The 20,455-nt window shown below is 39.3% G+C and overlaps 2 protein-coding genes across 3 annotated transcripts in view; one reads left to right on the top strand and one right to left on the bottom strand.

Annotated features, from left to right (window-relative positions):
- The window catches only part of adad2 (adenosine deaminase domain containing 2), a 103,588-nt gene extending 101,643 nt beyond the window's left edge, over window positions 1–1,945 (top strand). Inside the window, 2 exon segments of the mRNA XM_051921376.1 lie at window positions 1,603–1,709; window positions 1,801–1,945. Of these exon segments, the coding sequence (XP_051777336.1) occupies window positions 1,603–1,709; window positions 1,801–1,825 (132 nt within the window). The 3' untranslated portion in view covers window positions 1,826–1,945.
- An 837-nt stretch (window positions 1,946–2,782) lies between these two features.
- On the bottom strand, window positions 2,783–18,088 carry LOC114668836 (myb/SANT-like DNA-binding domain-containing protein 4). 2 transcript variants are annotated; one of them, XM_028824804.2, is made up of 5 exons: window positions 17,845–18,088; window positions 5,047–5,246; window positions 4,372–4,821; window positions 4,205–4,261; window positions 2,783–3,630 (listed from the first exon to the last, which is right to left on the bottom strand). In XM_028824804.2, exons 2-5 carry the CDS (start codon window positions 5,174–5,176, stop codon window positions 3,218–3,220), a joined length of 1,050 nt encoding a protein of 349 aa, XP_028680637.1. In that variant the 5' UTR covers window positions 5,177–5,246; window positions 17,845–18,088; the 3' UTR covers window positions 2,783–3,217. The 2 variants fall into 2 exon arrangements, with proteins under 2 accessions (XP_028680637.1, XP_028680636.1); XM_028824803.2 differs by having other exon boundaries at window positions 17,881–18,088.
- Between the last annotated feature and the right edge of the window lie 2,367 nt (window positions 18,089–20,455).

The raw sequence follows: 20,455 nt of genomic DNA, 5'->3' as shown, positions 1-20,455 counted from the left end.
CATTTGAATGTTTGAATAGCACAGAAAATCCTAGTATCATTACCAATCACTTGCAATCTGTTGTGGCAGCAGGGATATAGATTCTAATGAAATGTACATGATAAAGATGCACACAGAGTTACTATAAAGTACCCATCAGACAGAATATATGAAGAATTCTAAGATATTAGAAGCCCACCAACACTAAACGTCATTTGAGCTCATAGAGGAAATAAAATAATACTAATAATACATTTTATTTACAATGAGTTTTACCCATGCTCAAAGCTCTTCACAAAAATTCAGACTGTAACAGTGGAAATTAAAAACCCAGATAAAAATCAAATGATACTGGATACAAAATAATATAAACATTAAGCACTACAAAGCTGTGAGTTAGAATAAGAATAAAAATACAACATTCAGATCTTTTGAAAAGTACCTCAACAGGATAACAAGAGTATAGAATAGAATGGCTAGTAGTGACAATTACAATAATTTTAGTTCAGAGAGTAATGGGTATGTATGCATTATGGACAGCTGCATTTAGGGTATGCTATGCTAGGCTAAAATAATGTGTCTTCAGCCTGGACTTAACATAGAGATCAGTTTCGAGGTCCTGTAGTTAAAGAGTATGCAGCCCCCGGTTGTTCTATTGATCCTCAACTACAGTATACTCTGTGGAATATACACATTCAGAAGTTAATTTAAATGATGTGAACTGAACAAATCAACCCCTTTTATATTTTAGAAAGAGGAAATTAGCCTTACCCATTTGTATTTGACCCCAAACTTAACCAGTAGCCAGTACGGGGAATTCACTTTAATTCTTAGGCCTTGCGGAAGTGTTTTAACTAATTACAGGCTATACACAGATTATGTGAGCGCACTCAAAACTGGCAGATGACAGTTCTTGATAAGTTCAAATGGACTTTCTATATCTACATTGCAGAAAGCAGCCTTATCAGAATGGAGAAGTGAAGAAGGAATTACCTAAATTGCAACTGGAATCAACTAAATAAAATATATAGACTTTGTAGTTTAAAAGGTGATAAATATTATCAAAGAATGTGACAAAAGGAAATATTTTGATATTTCCAAGTTTAACAGAGATATGTGAAAAGTTTAAAAAAAAAAAAAAAAAAAAAAGTAGTTTTGTTCACAGATACAGTATATAGGAAGGGCATTTTTTTACTTGGACAATGTGTTAAATGAAAGGTCTTCTTATGGATGTACATTTGTTCGGTAGAAATTCTAAGGGCATGATAAAAAATTTCTGTCCACAAAAAAGTAAACATTAGTTTATCCTCGTAAGCTTTGATTCTACTAAAGCTTTGCTGTAGTTTTTTTTTCTTCAGTTAAGTAGAAATGGAATTAACATTAAATGGAGATGTTACTAAAATGTGAGATGCTAAGGTTTGTTATAAGTTACCTGCTGTAGGATTGATTTTTTTCCATATCAAGAGTGAGTTTGTCATTACTTGTTTTTGTTTTTTTAAAAAAAAAACACACTTCTTCCTGTGATCATTGGCTTATTTGGATATTGCATCATATGAAAAAAATATTGTCACAATTGTAAATAGAAGTGAATGTGGTACTGTTTTGTTTTTTTTCTTTCTGCAGATGGGAGCCCGTCTCTACCAGCAGGTAAAGCAGAACATCAATCAGCAGCTGATGTTGAATGGAGCTGGGGTGTGGAATGCCAAGCACCTGGTTGACCAGTTCAGTTGGTAAGTACTGTTGCATAATATCCACAGTTTTGCATAATGCCACGTAGTTCTTTTGTATTCCTGCTGATTTCCTTCTGGTTTTTCCCTCTAGTGCTAGGGCACGAAAAGTGAAGTAGGTGATGAGGAAGAACCAGTCTATCAACTATGGATGTGAGAATACTTGGTTGTGAGAACCAGTATAACTGATTTTGTCTTTATAACAATAACAAATAAAGAATCAGTCTTTGTTCAGCATCATTTAATGTTATCTCAGATTGTTGGATATTGATTTATTTTCCTCTGAGCAATATTTATATAAGTGTTTAAATTGCAAGGAATTTTCATAATGTTAGTTTGACAATTTTGATATTCCAACGATCCTAATTACAATTTATGTATGTTCAGGTAAATTTAAAAGTCATGACAATTTTATAAAAGATTTTAGTATTCAAAATGATTTTTTCCCAGAATGAAAATTCTTACATTTTTTGGAAACATTATGGTTGAGATACACTGGAAAATCCTAATGACTACAATGTACCAAACTGAATAGACTCAATGTGGGTCTAGGTCATCCAGTCATCTTCCAGCAGCACAATTATGTAAAAGAGTTAAGTTTATTCTGGTAACAAGCATAATAGTACGTCTTCCAGGTTGGATGCAGAATGATTTTCCAAGTGGTCTCCTTTCCATGGGACTTACCTAAAGCATTCTGTATCATTTGGCCAGCTCTGATGTTGATTCACTCACAACACGTTTAATATACTTCCTGAAGAAACTTTAATGTAGAATTTAGAAACTTGGCAGCAGGCTTGGGCTCTAATTATAACCTAGGTCCCATTTTCAGTGGCTTAATATAAAGAGAACTAACTTCTGAAAATCCTGATGAAATGACTATTTTCCAAACATAGGGTTTCAAACCAATCAAAAAAAACCCTAATTCCTAAACCATACAGAATAAGTATGAGATGACCAATAAGAATACTCCAAAGAAGTAGGGATTCAGTGTTTATGTTGCTGTGTAATGTGGAATAAAAGGCTATCTTCTAGTTGTACTTTTTATCCATTTCATTTGGGAAAACTGATAGTAGGTGTTTTATATAAAAGTCCTTAGGTTTATGTCATTTCTAGTATCCTGTGGGTGACCAAAGAGCTAGACCAGTATTAATACCATAGCTGCATGAATCCTTGAGCCTGATTCTGAGATATGTTCTGTCTTTCATTGTTTTTAATAGCTTAGGCGTTCGTGAGTAGGCTCTGTTTTTTTTTTTTTTTGTTTCTGCATTCATTTTGAAGGACAGCCATAGGCTCCCCTGAGAAAATTTAGTATGATGTAATCCTCTACCTCAAATCAAACTGGACCTGTTTGTAATCCCACACTAAAACCTCCCCTGACATGCTCACAGTTTATGGCAGATTTATGTGAAGTAGAAAGACAGCAACACATTTTTTATTAGTGTCTTTATTAAGATGACCTACAAAATTGACTTGGCACTATAAATACCTGAGGGTGTGAATGTGAGTCACGGCTACAGGGGACGTCCATTCAACTTCTCATGCATTAGCGCAAGCGCGCCACTTGTAAATTCCCGCAGGATGTGCATGGACTCGCGCTGCAGTTGAAGGGTGTCTCGGATGAAGTCCTGATGGGTTTCCACCATTTGCTGCATGGATTCTGAGAGAAGCTCCAAGGACCGTGAGATGGTTTCAAGTAATTCATTTGATGTTCGCTGCTCCCGAACACTTAAGGATGCATTTTGCACCAACTTCTCTCGCATACTAAGGGTCTGATGGATAGAGGCTGGGTTGGGGCTCGTTGCTCCTCTTCTTTGACTTGTCCCATGAAGGACATCTTCTTCTGTTAAGGTTTGCATTGTGTCGGGAAAGTGTGTTTGGCATTCCTCCTTCAGGTCTTGTACAGAATCTGAGTCAAGAGGTTGGTCTATAACAGAAAACGGGAAGATTTACTGATGCAGACAAATTGAGAGACTCTTGAATTATGGTTCTGTTGTGTCCTTTTGGGATCTTGACCTACTGAAAAGTAACAGGTGTGTCCCACTTGTTTCCCATATAATTGTCCTTTTGTGGACTTATTTGGTTTAATTAAATTACTTTCTTTTTAACAGCAGTAAAAATGAAAATCATCATTGAATACAGGAATTCTGGTATTTAAAAAATAAACTGACTTCTTACTAGACAGTTTTGAGTGCTAGACACGTTTTTCAGATACTTAGTTAGAAAACCAAATTGAACCCACCTCATCCTTTTTAGGATCTTCTATAGCATTGAGCACAAGGTAGGAACAAGTAACGTACAGGTTGCCCAAGTATACAGTGAGCAGGCAAGAATTCAAACCCAAACTCCAAAAGTTGTGAGGTGGCCATGGTAACTACCATGCCACCCACCCATGCAGTATACAGATATAGTAATACTTCTGATTTCTTCATTTTGGTGAAGTAGATAAGTTGATGTTTAATATGTAGAAAGCTGAGGTAAAGAATAGGGTCTACACTTACCATCAACTGTGCGAATTTCATACTGCACCTCAAATGGGGAGGAGGAGCTCTCTTGCTCTGAAAAGATAACAGGAAAATGGCAGTACTAGTGTATACCAGTTCTGTAAATTCAAAGCAAAAAAATTTAGTTCTGAATGAGTATTACATTTCTCAACAAAACAACTTACGAGAGGTGACACAGTAGACGTGAGTCGGTGTGGCCAACTCCCTATTGGATGGCAGATCCATTGAAACACTCTTCCATTCAGCAGTTGGAGCAGCTGAAGTGGTGGGCAGTTCTGTAGATTCTTCCTGTTTGATGGCATCTGACCTGATGGCATCAAGGGCCACTCTGTCACTGACTCGTGAAGAAACCACATCTTCTGATTGCGTGCGACGCTTGCTGGCCAATTCAAGTATCTGATGTACAGCAGTTTCAACTGGAGTAAGGTCCCCTATCATGCTACTTCCTGCCCGCATCACTGCTACTTTACGCTTTGTGTCACATTTTAGATCTGACCACTTCTTGATAACTTCGATTATCTCACGTGGACAGTGACTGACCCCATTGATCCGAGCTGTGATTTCGGCCCATGTTCGCTTTTTCAATTCACTTGCAACACCACGGTTGAACTTGCCTGGTAAATACAACAGAGACATAGAGAAACAAATAATATAGTAAGGAAATGCCCAGCAATATCTTCCGACCATGTTTTCTTGAACACGTACACTTGCCACAATTGAGAATGTTCTCAGATTAAAGGCACGATAATAAAGTCCACCCCTCCATCCTCAGCAAAAGACATAATATATGCATTATAGAGGCACTTTGTAATAAAGTAACATCATAAACAAACACTTGCCAATGACGATGTGCCGATTCCTGCTCACCTCCTCCAACAGTACCTGGATCTCTCGGTGAGAGAATCGAGACTTTCTCTTTTTGAATCGCAGTGCAGAGCTGGAGCGAGTGCCAGAACGACAAAAAGACATGGTACTAGTGTTGTTAGGCTGCAGCCCACCACCACTTTTGTAGACTCTTCTATTTTACAGCATCTGTCCACTGCAAGAAGCAAAAATAAATTATTCATGAAGACAAAGGAAAAAATAAAAACTTGCATAGAACACCACAAGATGTTTTTTTTTTTGATTGGTCAGTGTAAACAATATAGGCTTAATTAGGTAATTAGGTCCGACTTCCTACATCTCATGTAATATTTCTGAATTTCACCTAATAATGATAAACCCAGTTCTGACACTAGTGTTGGGCATTCCTAATTCTGGTAGCTGGTGAAAGCTAGCAGATTAATAAAGTGGGATTAATTGAAGATAAAAGTGAATATTGCCTAATACAATTTACTTAATAATGATGAGACTGACTTGCCTATTTCGTCCCAAGCCATAAATATTGTAGTCGAATCACTACTATCTTTTTTTGTGTTCTTGCACAATACCAAGAGCCAGCCAGCCAGTGCAGGCAAGATATTTGAAGATCAGGCATATGATGTAACAGGAGTAATTTTATGTGTAAGATTAGGATATATTAACTTGACTTGTTTTTATGATGGTGTTCTTGCTGTTCAATAAAAAAAACTAACCAGTAACATGATATTCTAGCATTAGAGTGATAGAGTAGAGTTTGCCCATATACAGTCATGTAAAAAAGTAAGTACACTTTGTAGAAATTGATGCCTTCTTCAACATATTTGAATAGGAAAATAGATCTTTCTGCAAACTGTGACAACAGATAAAGGTCACATACTTGTATAAAGGCACTAGGAAAAGTCCTTTTCAATCATTTATTCAACGTAAAATTCAACATTTGTTTCTATAACACGTTTTCATACACAGGATGTAGCTCAGAGTGCTTTACAAGATGTCAAAGAAATTGTTACTAGAAAAACGAAGATAAATTAGGTAAGAATAATAATGAATACTGTGGCGGATGGCCGGGGCCCTTGCCAGCCAGGACGCCCAAAGTGTTGAAGGAGCTGGGGAAAGAGGATTGCCGGGACGGTTTCTTGCCCGGGCCGATAGAGGGCAGCCCCCTTGGTTTTCAGTGGGGCCACGGGTTATGAGCATGGAGGCTCAACCCTGTTGGAACCCGTGGCCACCGCCAGGGGGCACACGGACCTTGCCAGGGCCTTTATTTGGTCACGCTTCCGCCACACCCAGAAGAAGCTCGTTAGGCACCTGGAGTCCATCCAGGTGCCTTATAAAAAGGAGTCGACTCACTCCATAAGTGGCCAGTCGGGAGTTGAGGACAAAGCCTGAAGAGGAGTGGAGGGAGAAGGACTGCCGGCAGAAGTGACTGAATGGTGTTGTGTTGTGCATACTGGTGAAAACTGTAAATAAATGTGTGGAGTGTGAAAACTTGTCTCCTGCCTGTCTGTGTCTGGGTTAAGGTGGCGGTACACTCCCTTGTGGCTCACATATGTAATATAAAATAAATCGGTGCAAGCCTGTGTAACATATAATTAGTAGAAAAGTAAGAGTCCTTCTATATAATGTCTCTAAAGAACAATGATAAGGTCAGATGACTGGGAGGATTCTAAACATTTTTGTTGAAAACGCCAACAGTTTCCAGCTGATTTACTTACTTTTTCACATTACTGTAGTATGGCAATATAAATAGTCATGATTCTAACCAAAAATACACATACTTGTGAGGTAGTATTTAAAAAGATGGCGCCGACTGTTGAGGCACGCCGTCAGCCACTCTGGCTTTTGTGTTTCTTGTTACTCCTGCTTTTTTCTCGGCTTACTTACTCCTGTGATGCTCTTCCTGACTCGATCATTCGTTATGATCGCTTCACCCTTTTGGCTCTTCGAACGAGTGCGGGGGTTTCTCGACATTTGACTCCGGAGTTCAGTCAAACCTTTGGCCGACTGTTTGAGGAAGTCCCGGCCTTCCTCGTCACTGTCCACGGCTTGGCCGGTCGCCGATGGAAACGCCGCCGCCGTGGGAAGCGTGGAGGCACCAGGGCTCGGCTCCGAGCCTCCCGGATCCTCTCTAGGAACAACTCTCCTGGCTCCCAACATGAGTCAATGCTCCCGAAATGCCTCTTGCCCTCGGATGCTCCGGTACACTTCCCTGCCTCGCTCCGTCACCGCCGCCGGGGAGTGAACTTTAACAACCTACGCCGCATCACGACAATGTCAGCCGCCACGGCTGGTGCGTCTTTATTAACGTCGTCCCAGCCGGTTCGTTTTTCACATCCCCGGCTGGATTTATTTTGTGGAATGAATTCTAAGCTGCGTGGAGTGGATTTTAATGTTCTGCGTCCTGTACAGAGATTTACTTCACAGTCATTGGTTAAATTTGAACTATTTAACTCTCAATCTATCAGCAATAAATCCATACTGATTGAAGAACACATCAGGGAAAAAGGAGTTGACTTCATGTGTCTGACAGAAACCTGGCACCAGTCAGAGGTTTACTCTGCCTTAAATGAAGCCTGTCCACTTGGCTACAGTTACTTGGAGGCAGCTCGCAGCACTGGGCGTGGTGGTGGAATAGCTGTTATCCACCGTCAGGACCTGGGGTTGTCCCCTATCTCGATACCTGCAATATCTTCCTGTGAGTGCCTTGCATTTAAATGTAAGCCCCCGTTTCCCCTGACTGTTCTCCTTATCTATCGACCTCCAAAACCCAATTCTGCCTTTATTCCGGAAATTACTGATCTTCTCACAACACTCTGTGCTACTTCTGCCAACATCATAATCTTAGGAGATATAAATATTCATGTTGACAATCCCACAGGTTATCTCACTGCTGATTTCCTTGAGCTGCTAGATTCTCTCAACCTACAACAACATGTTGATGTTCCCACACATTCTAGGGGTCACACTCTTGACTTGGTCATTTCAAACTGTGCCCCAATCAGGAATCTACAGGTATTTGATCTTGGTATTTCAGACCACAAAGTTGTGTCATTGGAGCTGCCCTTTTTCTCCTCCCATATCAAACCAAAACGACAGATCTACTTCAGAAATCTGAAGAATATCAATGTGGATGCCTTGGCCTTGGACCTTACATTTCTCTCCTCTGACTTTATCAGCTCCCTCTCTGTTGCTGACCTTGTGGATTTTTACAACCAGTCCCTGAGCAGTCTCCTGGACTTCCACGCCCCTTTAACATCTAGGTCCGTCTCATTCTCGTGCTCAGCACCTTGGTATACCTGCGAGCTGCGAAAAATGAAGGCGGCTGGGCGTGTCCTTGAGCGGCGGCTCAAGGCCTCTGGGCTGACTGTCCATAAACAGGCTTACAGAGAACACATGAGAGCGTATGCAGAAGCTCTGAAGGTTGCACGGTCCAAGTTTTATACCACCATCATCAGAAATGGCTCCAGCAACCCTAAAAAACTTTTTTCAACCATAAATCATCTTGTCAAACCTCCTTTACCTGCCCATTCTGAGACCACTGATGACAGATGCAACATGTATATCAACTTTTTTAAACAAAAAGTTGATAATATCCGTTTACACCTCTCTACCAAGGATATCTTGCCCTTCCCAACTGTTGACTCATTGTCTGAGACCGTCCATCCTCTTTGCTCTTTCTCTGTTGCCACACGGGAAGAGGTGGAGGATGTCATCAGGAAAATTAAACCGTCTACTAGTTCCCTGGTCCCTTTCCCCTCACCCTTGCTGAGGGCCAACATTTCTGCCATCTCTCCACTTATCACCAGGATAATAAATCAGTCCCTCCTGGCTGGCCATATTCCTTCTGCACTAAAAACTGCTGTCATCAGACCTCTACTGAAAAAATCCACCTTGGATCCTGAAGTTCTCTCCAATTATAGGCCCATCTCCAATCTTCCATTTCTCTCCAAAGTCCTGGAAAAAATAGTTGCAGCACAACTTCACGATCATCTCAAACTGAACAATCTGTTTGAAAAGTTTCAGTCTGGTTTTCGCCCTGGCCATAGCACTGAAACAGCCCTGGTCAGGGTCACCAATGATCTTCTGATGACGGCAGATACTGGTTCACCTTCACTACTTATCCTCCTTGACCTGACAGCTGCTTTTGACACAATAGACCATAACATCCTTCTTCACCGCCTGCAATACACTATTGGACTCTCAGGAATTGTTCTAAATTGGTTTACATCATACCTGACTGGCAGAACTGAGCATGTCGCCCTTGGCAGCGCAAAGTCCCACACCCACAACGTCGCCTGTGGTGTTCCACAGGGCTCTGTGCTGGGCCCTATCCTTTTTACTATCTACATGCTCCCCCTTGGAACTGTCATTGGCAGACATGGTTTATCGTTCCATTGCTATGCCGATGACACTCAGCTTTACCTCAGGACTACTCCCACCTCCTCTACTGCTCCTCTGCCAACATCTACATTGTCTACCTGCCTGGAGGAGATAGAGGCTTGGATGAGGCTCAATTTTCTTCAGTTGAACAGATCCAAAACAGAAGCCATCTTAGTTGGTACATCACATCATCTTCGCTCTTCTACCATCACCAGTATTACTTTCTCTGGCCAAAATATTCCTCTTTCCACATCTGTTACTAATTTGGGTGTTAGAATGGACTCCCAACTTACTTTTGACACCCACATCAAATATCTCTGTAAGTCATCTTTTTACCATCTCAAGAACATCGCCAAACTCCGCCCATTACTCACCCTGGCAGATGCAGAGAAGCTCGTCCATGCCTTTGTCTCTTCCAGGCTGAATTACTGTAATGCACTCCTCATTGGGATTCCTGGCAAGAGTATCCAGAGACTCCAGTATATTCAGAACAGCGCTGCCAGGATCCTGATGAGGGTGCGAAAGTATGATCACATCACCCCAATCCTGAAAACCCTTCACTGGCTCCCTGTTTCATTCAGAATAGAGTACAAGGTCTCCCTTCTTACCCATCAGTGCATTTATGGACATGCCCCTCTTTATCTACAGGAACTCCTTACCCCCCATAACTCCTTACGTTCCCTCCGCTCTGTACTCACTAACACTCTTCAAGTCCCCAGAACTAAGCTCAGCAGCATGGGTGACAGGGCGTTTTCATCGGTGGCGCCGAGGCTGTGGAATGCCCTCCCTGATTACCTGAGAGCCCCACAGTCGACTGAGGCCTTTAAGCGAAACCTAAAAACTCATCTTTTTAGAAAGTCATTTTGTTAAAGTATTTTATAGACTCTTCTGTTCTTTTTTTTTTTTTTATTTTATTATTCTATTTTTACTCTGTAGCACTTTGGGATTGCTAAAATATAAAGTGCAATATAAATAAAATTTATTATTATTATTAGTATGGCAGTTTTTTTTAAGACTTCTTAAATAATTGTGGAAATGCTAAAATCATGAATTTAAATAGTTTTAATATTTTTCTCATAGTAGGGTGTTGTACTGTGTTAGCCATTATGGATGCAATCTTTCGAGGCAAGTCATGCCCCTTCTTATTGATTGCATCTTGCCTGAAGAAGGGGCCTGAGCTGCCTTGAAAGACTGCATGTTGTAATATTTTAGTTAGCCAATAAAAGGTGTCATTTTGCTTGACTTCTCATTCTCCTATCATAAGAATATATCTTTATACATACTGTATAAACATACAGCAACAGAATTGCATTTTAAATAAGACATATAGTGTATATATAAAGAATTATTTGCTCACCTTTAAATTTCACATTTTATTTCCATACTAAACAGCCTGCAACTGTAATTGCTTCCTCTTTTAGTCTGTATTTCCTCTGAAACTTGTATTTAAATGAGCACCTGGAGACCTAAACCTGTTTGGACCCCAACGCTTTGTAAACAATCTTTTCTTATTGCCCCCTAATGCCTGCTTACTTTCTGAGCTTTGAGAAGTGGGAATGACGTTCAAATGATAATAATAATTACATTTATTTATTAAGATCTTTTTACATGATCAATGTGCATAGAGAGCTGAGAGGAATCGACTTGAATTCAAATATCAGCTATGCAAAATTCCCCAGATATACAGATACACAAGTTAATGCACTAACAGGAAACCATTTTGTTGGGACTTGTTATTCTTGCACAAGTTCAACATTTTAACTATATTAGGATTTCAAATTCAATCCAGAAGCTAAATACTTTCCTCCTTTCACTTTTCTTTCTAACCTGTTGTGCTGTAGTTCTGAAAGGCAAAGCATTGTACAGTAGTTAAAAGTATAGTTGTGCATATGTCATACTGTCAGGCTTGTTCAGGGTGGAAGCAGATTAGGCCTGAATTAAACAACACCTTTGCCAGAGAAAATTAGAACATAATAGAGTAAATGGATTGCAACAACACACGTTATCTAAAGTTCATTTTCTTCTCATTTTTTTCCTAAGTAAAACAAAACATTTGCACAAAATGTTGATTAGGTGTACTCAATTTAAACATAAAATTACTTATTAATAGCAAATTTTATTTCATCAATACATCCATTTTCAAAATTCACATTCAATTAAACAATGCAGACTAAACGTAAACATGGTTTATAAGAAGATATGTAAATAGGAAATACAAATAATCCTGTATTATCAGTTATTTTTTTGTGCTACTAATCTCTCTTGTTCTTTCTGTAATACTGTATATCTAATACACATACATACTACCTTCTCTCTCTCTCTCTCTCTCTCTCTCTCTCTCTCTCTCTCTCTCTCTATATATATATATATATATATATATATATATATATATATAATAAATATAAATATATAAAATCCTAAGCCTAAAAGTGCAATGATTTTATGTGACTTTTTTGTCACGCTTTAAACCGGGCTTATTTTAAAACCATATATATATTTGGTATCATTCTTTTAAAAATTTATTGAACTTTAATGTGATGTTGTTAGATTTTCAGATTCTTATTCTGTTTATAAATTTATAAACTAAAATATCAAGAAAGTAGTGGGGCTGCCTACTAGGCCGCAACTGGGGGTTGGCCCCCCTAGTGTGTATATGTGTGTGTATATATATATATAATATATATATATGTATATATATGTATGTACAGTATATGTATGTATGTATATGTGTATGCAGCTGGAGATCTACAAAGGGAGAAAAATGAATCGCGTATCATAAAGTAGTTTTTATTCTTGAGCTTTCAACCCCTGCCAGGGGTCTTCATCAGAGGATAATGCTTACAAGAATCACAGGCAATATATAGCAAAAAATTACGTGGGAGGGGGAGGTGGCTAAGTCAGTGTGATCAGGAGGGGGTGTATTGGGTGTACAGTTTGTTTATTATGAACATGTTCTTCTTAAGTTAGCATATGCTGGATTTATGTCCAAGTGTCTGTTGATGGCGTTCTCATTTGATAGCCAAGATTCAGCCAGCTCTCTGGCACTTTTAGTACTGGCCTTAAATTTTACTTGTACATTGTCCCAGTTAAATGTATATCCTGTTGATTTAGTATGTGTATAGATCAATGAAAGTGAGTCCTTTCTTCCGACGGCGTTGTGATGTTCCTGTATACGTGTTGCAATTCTTTTTGAAGTTTGTCCTATGTATACCGTTGAGCAAGAACTGCATGGAATACTATAAACTGCATTTCGTGTTTCTGCTGTCGATTTCTTGTTTTTAGCATTAAAGAGGACCTTGCGCAAATTGTTCGTGGGTTTGTGTGCCTTCCTGACGCCTGACTTGGCCAGCATGCACGCTGTACCTTCAGACACCTTGTGGTGATAAGGGAGTGAGTGCCAAGTGGGGTGGGGGTTCTGATTCAAGTCGATTGTCTCCAAAGTGCATTTGTGTGTTACTTTTAATAATTCATCATATTCCAGAACTTTTTGTAAACCTAATCAATTGTAAAAAAAAAAAAAAAAAAAAAAACATACTAAACAGTAACGATTATGAACAGATGCAACCTACACAAGCAGGAATTACAACTAAATAAAAAATAAGTGGTAGTGTTGGTAATATGAGCTGTCCATGTGAGTTGTAACTTAGTACACAATTTTGTTTTTATTTTTTGTGTCATATTAAATACAGCACAGTGAAGCTACAGTCTCATAAATCCACGAGACTGACCCCTAAAATGGGGCCATTTACCATCCTTGCTTATCTTTTCACATCCATTTGACTGAGTGAACCAAGAATTCTCGTTAATTATCTGAGACCTTGACATCAGTGGCTTTGACCTGTCCTGTTCATAGATGGGTTTTGAAGAAGGACAGATTATATGTTGGTCAGGTATTCCTGTAAGAGTTTTACTGTAGTCTATACACGTGAAATATGAATTAGATTTATTAAGATTAAACCAAGCGCTGCTGCCTCGCAGTTAGGAGACCCGGGTTCGCTTCCCAGGTCCTCCCTGTGTGGAGTTCGCATGTTCTCCCCGTGTCTGCGTGGGTTTCCTCCGGGCGCTCCGGTTTCCTCCCACAGTCCAAAGACATACCGGTTAGGTGGATTGACAATTCTAAATTGGCCCTAGTGTGTGCTTGGTGTGTTTGTGTGTGTCCTGCGGTGGGTTGGCACCCTGCCCGGGATTGGTTCCTGCCTTGTACCCTGTGTTGGCTGGGATTGGCTCCAGCAGACCCCCGTGACCCTGTGTTCGGATTCGGCGGGTTGGAAAATGGATGGATGGAAGATTAAACCATGGAAATATAGATTGTGAAATAACATTGCTTAAAGTAAAAACTTTTGGGAGCTCTCTGACATTTAACTTGGGGCTGTCAGTATTTGATTATACAATTCACGTGATAAAGTCTGACACACAAACTAGCATTGTCCTGCTTCACTCCCTTACTTCACAAAACAGTAAGAATTATTAGTAGAAATAAATGCAACTTGCACAAGCAGGAATTACAACTAAATAAATACTAAGAGAAGTGTTGGTAATATGAGCTGTCTATTCAGTTGTGACATAGTACCTGTTTTTTTTTATTTTTTTATTATGTGTCACTTTTCATGGATAATACAAGCATTGTCATATAATGAATATTTGCTGCTTTTAAGCTTACATCAAGAACCAACACAAGGCTGTTAGCCTGCTTCCATGTATTCTTTTGTTAGAAGCAAAACCTCTAGAAGAGGTTATACTTGGGCAGTGACTGCAGTAAATATAAGTGACAAGTATTTGTATACTTAACTATAAAATAAAGGAGGTAATTACTGTGGTGTTGGTACTATTATTATTATTTTTTGTGGCTTTTTACTTTTTTCCTGTTTTAAAACTGTCATTATTCACCTGCAGAGCGATCCATTTCAGAATACAACTTATGTGTGTGTATGTATGTATTTTTATGTATTTATACATGTATATATAAAAATTATCTGTGGTACCAAGAAATATAAGATAATGGACCTGTTAGTTAATCAGATGTATCAGAAGTACTATATAACTAAGTTCTTTATACAACATTTATTTTACCAATAGCTAATATTATTGGCAGGCAGTGTGCTGTAGTGGGTAAGGCTTTGGACCTAGGACTTCAAAATCTGAGATTTTTGGTTCAAATCCTGGTACTGACACTGTATATCTATGAGTAAGTCACTTCATCTGCCTCTACTGAAACATAACAAATTGTATCTTAAATATTCTAAGTCACCTTGGGTTAAGGTGTTGGTCAAATAATAAGTAATACTATTATTAGGTCACTGGAGCTGCTTACTCTTAAACATGCTAAATACAATTGTCTGCATGAAGTATTCCAGCCTTAGATCAATTCTTGCTTTTTCCTAGTAACTTTTTCACTAGTGGCATTTGTTGATGTTCATTGCAAAACACAATTTTATAGGAGACTGTGTTCTTTTGAATTGAAATAAGTAATCAGTATGAATAGTATGAAATTTGAGTGTATATAATCATTAAAAGTTTACGCTGCTCACTCAAGTCTTTTTATTGTATTTTTCATCAGTTGTATGTTCCAACTTTTATTATATATATATTTTTTTTTTGCCATAGCCGTAGGCAGACAATAAAATGCTAACACAAGGACACCCTGAAATTATCCATTTTGTTTGCAGAACTTAACTTAAACCTCCTTCTCAAAGTATTATTTCAATATAATTTGAATTGTGAATATCAGACTATCCATCCATCCATTTTCCAACCCGCTGTATCCAAATACAGGGTCACGGGGGTCTGCTGGAGCCAATCCCAGCCAACACAGGGCACAAGGCAGGAACCAATCCCAGTTAGGGTGCCAACCCACCGCAGGACACACACAAACACACCCACCCACACACCAAGCATACACTAGGGCCAATTTAGAATCGTCAATCCACCTAACCAGCATGTCTTTGGACTGTGGGAGGAAACCAGAGCGCCCGGAGGAAACCCACGCAGACACTGGGAGAACATGCAAACTCAACCCAGGACCCCAGGTCTCCCAACTGCGAGGCAGCAGCGCTACCCACTGCTCCGCCAATATCAGACTACTCAATTGTAAATAGTTATTTTGATGGTTTAATAATTTTTTTTTGTACTTTAGGTTGTATTTCTGATTATATTTATCCATCCATCTCCCAAATCCACTTTATCTTGAGTAAGGTCATGGGGGAGATGGAGCCTACCCCTGCATACAAAGTGCACAAAGTAGAAACAATCACTGGACAGGGTGCCAGTCCATCAGAGTGTGAAAACACACAAATGCATATACACACGCACACACACTAGGGCCAATTTAGCACTGCCAGCTAGCCTAACCTACATGTCTTTGGACTGTGGGAGGAACCTTATATAGTCAAGGGAAGAACCAGAGATGCAAATCCTGGCCACCTTATTGTGAGGTAGCAGCGCTACCACTGTTACCCCACACTTTCCTAATTAAATTCAATAAAATTTAATGTACAAGCCAAACAGATTTATTGGACAGTAAAATGTAAAAGCAGCAATAAGAATATTTGAATATACATGATAAAAGTTCCACTGCAATGAATTTGTGAGACTGCAGCCATAGAACCTGGGCAAAACATCTAATTTTATGAAAAATTGAATGGTTAGCATCAAGTAAGATACTGGTTGGCGGAAAAGACTAAAGATACTGAGGCTCTCCACTAAACGGTTTGACCTTAAAATTAACTTAATGATCCCAGACATATGGTCCTGAAATAGCATAAACCACTCTAATGACAATAAAGATTGTCTGAATTCTTAATTTGGGTGTTTATAAGAAATGTGATCATATACTTCATTAAGTATAAGTACATAATAAATGAATAGCTGTGTCAAATACATTATTAAAAGGTTGTACTGCAATTTAAATGATTAAAAGTTTTAATATCGTCGACTGTAACCGAATTGTCATTTTTCACCCTCAGGCAGAGGTCCGTAGAAGACTATATGCCAGGTAAAGGATAAAAAAATATGTTCGTAATCTCTGACCTTGAAATAGTCTAAAACGATACCCCCAGGGCCAGTGCCACCATTAAGGCGAATTAGGCATTCGCCTAGGGCGCCGATAATGGGGGTGGGGGGGTAAACCCAGCCGCACGGGTTAGCTACTGAACAGTTGATTGGCACCCTAATAAGATTGGCCTAGGGCGCAAAATAACCTAGCACCGGCTCTGGATACCTCACATTTGAAATGTCATTTTTAACCTTATGGGCGTGGCACTTCGAGGGCTAGGACCACCACCAGTAAAGAATCAGATCTCAAAACAAATTCTCATACTTTTGATCAACAACCTCGACATTCCACATCCTTATATTACTGATCCGATTTTTTCGTAATTTTGTGAACTTTGACTGCTCACATCGTATTAGGAGCTGAACCGCCGGGGTCGGTTGATGTGGCATGTACAAAAGTTCTTATGATCATTTTCGCTAAGGGCAACTATTTAATCGTCAATCTTAACGGTGTAATTTCCGAAAAAAAAATAGGATCCAAAAACGGCCTAAAAATGACAGCTTTTCGGGTTAAAAGTAGGGGACCCTAAAAAGCTTGGTGTCTTGCATAATTTGACATCAAGATGAATCGAATGGTATCTCATATTTGGGGGTTTTCTCGTGCCGATGTGTCAGGTGGTGCCGGACAAAAAGAACTGAAGTATTGTAACTTAAAGGCGTTCGTAAGTAAATATTATGAAGACAATTAAAAGCAAAGTGCGATGTGTAAATTATGTAATATAATTTGTGAGACAATCACTTTCTCTACCACCACTTAGAATCTTAGATATTAGCAAAAACTGTACCCTCTGAATAACATATGGTGTATTAGAAATGACGTGACAAAACAAATATTTAAAATGACACCAGCTAATTACTTTCCTTGAAATATTTCAGAGAGTAAGAATAGTATTAAATAATTTTCCGTGGCTTTAAAGATGGTTCCTAAATTTTCCAAAGTCAAGTCATTTGAGTTCAGCATCACGGCAAGAAATAATTCTTAATAACGGCGAAGTCATACGCCAGAAACTCGATCGCAACGGAAAGCCAGTCTATAGGACACAAAAACAAATAATCGGAGGCAGTCTGCCGTCCGGGATAGCCTGGTAGCATGTCTGGAATTATAAAGGAATTACTTTGTTCCTGATGAAAACGTACTGAAACACGAAGCTAATATAAAAATAATATTAAAGCCAGCAAGCCCCTCAAAAAAGAGGGTGTTGAAAATCGCGACACTGTCTAATGTCACGTGACCTGATGATGCAATTGCGAAACGGTCTATTCTCGTTTCACAATTGCCGTCAAGCAATGCTGCCGTAAAAAAAAAGAAGAAAAAAAAACCTCGCGCACGCGTCGAAGTCTCTCACCAACAAAGGTTCCGCAAGCTGGCTTCGTGCGCCTACCTCAGGACGGATGTCTGGGCCGCAGATTCGTCTGGCGCCTGTAGCATACACTTCTCTATTAGCACTCCTGGCGCCCGCTTTCTTGATCCTCGCACTGGTACAGTTCTCACTGTCCGGTGACCGACCCTTTTTGTTTAAAGATCACACTTTAGAGCTACGTGGTCCGCACTGCGCAGACTCCACCAACAGGAACGCACTAATGTGCCCAATTCCTCACGGCGCATGCGCAGACCGTAGCGACTAACGAACCAATCCTGCCCTGCACGTTGGAAAATCTTGCGTTGCGCGAAGAGCGCTCGGCCTGCCTTTGTTCTCAGAGAAAGGGCCAGCAGGTCACAGGGAGGCTTCAATCCGCGGAGCGGACTCATCTTTCTAGATCAGTACATCCAATGCAGTGATTATGTATAGTGGAGGCTTTCTGTTTTTGGGCTAGTTTGAAATAATATTATCATAACTGAGAGTGATGCATTTTATTCAATATGCACATTTAGACATGATCAGTGAGTAATAGAGCAGTGAAATAATTTAAAGTTATATAAATTCTATATTTAGTAAAATAAGTAACTGATGAATAACTATCAGCATATTTAGGGTAAACTATTTTTAAGCATCAGTTCAGGATTTAGTGAAAAATTTTTTTTTTTTTTTTTTTAATTTGTGCCTTTGCTCTGTATTTCTGTATTAGTGAAATATGCTGCCAGGTTAGCCTCTGGCTCCTGAACAAAGTACACAGAAAATGGATGGCACTGCATAGTAACCATATATTCAGTTTTTTGCCCTGCAAATGACAAATTATGCTAAATAGAGTTAAAACTAATTTGACCAATAACTAATTAATTTAATAATTATTTGGTATTATGGAATGGCTAATTATTAATCTTGATTGCAATTCTGTTTGTAACTATATGGTACAATAAAATAATTAATTGCTATACACAACAACAATGCATTATATTGCAGAACTGCACATATACACATTTTCAAACCCACTTTACATGCTCACACGGTATAACTTTGGAATTACCAATGAACCTAACCTGCATGATCTGGGAAGGTTGAAGAAAACTCGAGCAGACACAGGGAGAAAATGCAAACTCCACAACGACAATAACTGGGCATTTGGTTCAATGCCGAAACTGGATAATCACCATGCTGCCACACACAGCAGATATTTATTACTACACAGAGCAGTGATACTCAAAAATAAATATATCAGAAATAAACATACAATATGTATCAGATAGAAAAATTAATGGTAAGACTGTAAAGTCAAACTGCTTATGTAAAGCTTACATAATGGAGGCATGGTCATAGGTTAAACAAGGGTGTGGATGCATTAATACTCTGGGCTAGAAACTAAAAAAAATCTGCTGGTACAGCGTTGAATGTTTTCACTATTGTTTGTAGGTGACATACAAGCAAACAGTTTGCTGAGGTGGGGAACTAGGCATCTGTGTATCCTGTGTGGATGATAGTGTGTCTCTAGTGGTGATCTGGGTCATTTTAACCACATGGTGCTTGAAATTATCGTATATTATAATCCAGTTGCCACAACAGACTGTAATGGTGCTTATCTGTATGCTGTCCACTTCACATCAGTAGAGGTAATGAGGATTCCAGGGAGACACTGATTTACTTCAGCCTTCTGAAACAGTGAAGATGCTGTTGAGGGTTCAGTATAAGATGCTGTAGGTGGTGTAGTCTGACCATGAGAAATCATCACAAATGTGGATCCCTAAGACCTTAAAGACTACTTGGTTTTTCCTCAGCAAACTGATTAAATTCTTTAGGAACATGAATCCTGCCAAGTTTCTTAAAATCCAGAATTTCCTGTTTGCCTTTAGGTTGCCTATTGCCTTTTTAATTAAAATGTAAATTAAAAACAACAGAACTGTTATGCTCACAGGAGATCACAGAAGTTCACAGAAGCAAGTAGTTGAATAGATGGAACATACATTTGTAGTTGAACTTTCCAGGCTATGTATATACCGGCATCAGCTCCCATAGCCTCTTGCCCTTTAACAGATGCCGCTGCACAATGATGCTCACATGATGCAGCCCGTGGCATCCCATTGCAGCACAAAGATTCAAGCTGCACCACAACGGTTGCTGAAGTTCCCAGGGCATGTACTACTATCAGAAGGATTTGTATAAGGCTCTTAGGCATACAATGGAGGAAGGGTTAGAGTATGAAAATAAAATTTGAAGTGGGGATATAGACAGTGGTACGACCAAAAGGGCTGGAAAACACTTTAAAAGACTTAACCTTCCATCATCCAGATTATGTGTTAGGAGAGGATATTTAGATATGGTTTGTCACAGACAAGGAATTGTCCAAGGTCAGACTTTGTCCAGGTGGAGACGACTAGACCCGTTTCTTGGGAGTGCAGCTGGGTATAAGGAGTGTGAGTTAATGTGGAAAGATTATTGGAAGATGTACAAGATTCATTTGTTTTGTCTTATGATTTAATTTTGAGAGGTGAGGATCTAGCAGGGAATGATAGAAGCTCAAATGAAGCCTTTTTGATATGGATGGTTATTAGTCTGGCAAAGAAGAAGATATGGGATGGCAGGT

This window comes from Erpetoichthys calabaricus, chromosome 18, assembly GCF_900747795.2.
Source record: "Erpetoichthys calabaricus chromosome 18, fErpCal1.3, whole genome shotgun sequence".
Classification (NCBI taxonomy): domain Eukaryota; kingdom Metazoa; phylum Chordata; class Cladistia; order Polypteriformes; family Polypteridae; genus Erpetoichthys; species Erpetoichthys calabaricus.
Note: the sequence above shows the minus strand (reverse complement) of the source record. Positions and strands in the feature narration are given on the sequence as shown.

Excerpts from the sequence above, each read along its gene's own strand:
- LOC114668836 (XM_028824804.2), bottom strand. The coding sequence starts at position 5,176 with ATGTCTTTTTGTCGTTCTGGCACTCGCTCCAGCTCTGCACTGCGATTC. Across the intron at positions 4,822-5,046 it reads GAATCGGCACATCGTCATTG|GCAAGTTCAACCGTGGTGTT; the intron begins GCAAGTGTTTGT and ends TGTATTTACCAG. Across the intron at positions 3,631-4,204 it reads TGAAATTCGCACAGTTGATG|ACCAACCTCTTGACTCAGAT; the intron begins GTAAGTGTAGAC and ends TTTCTGTTATAG.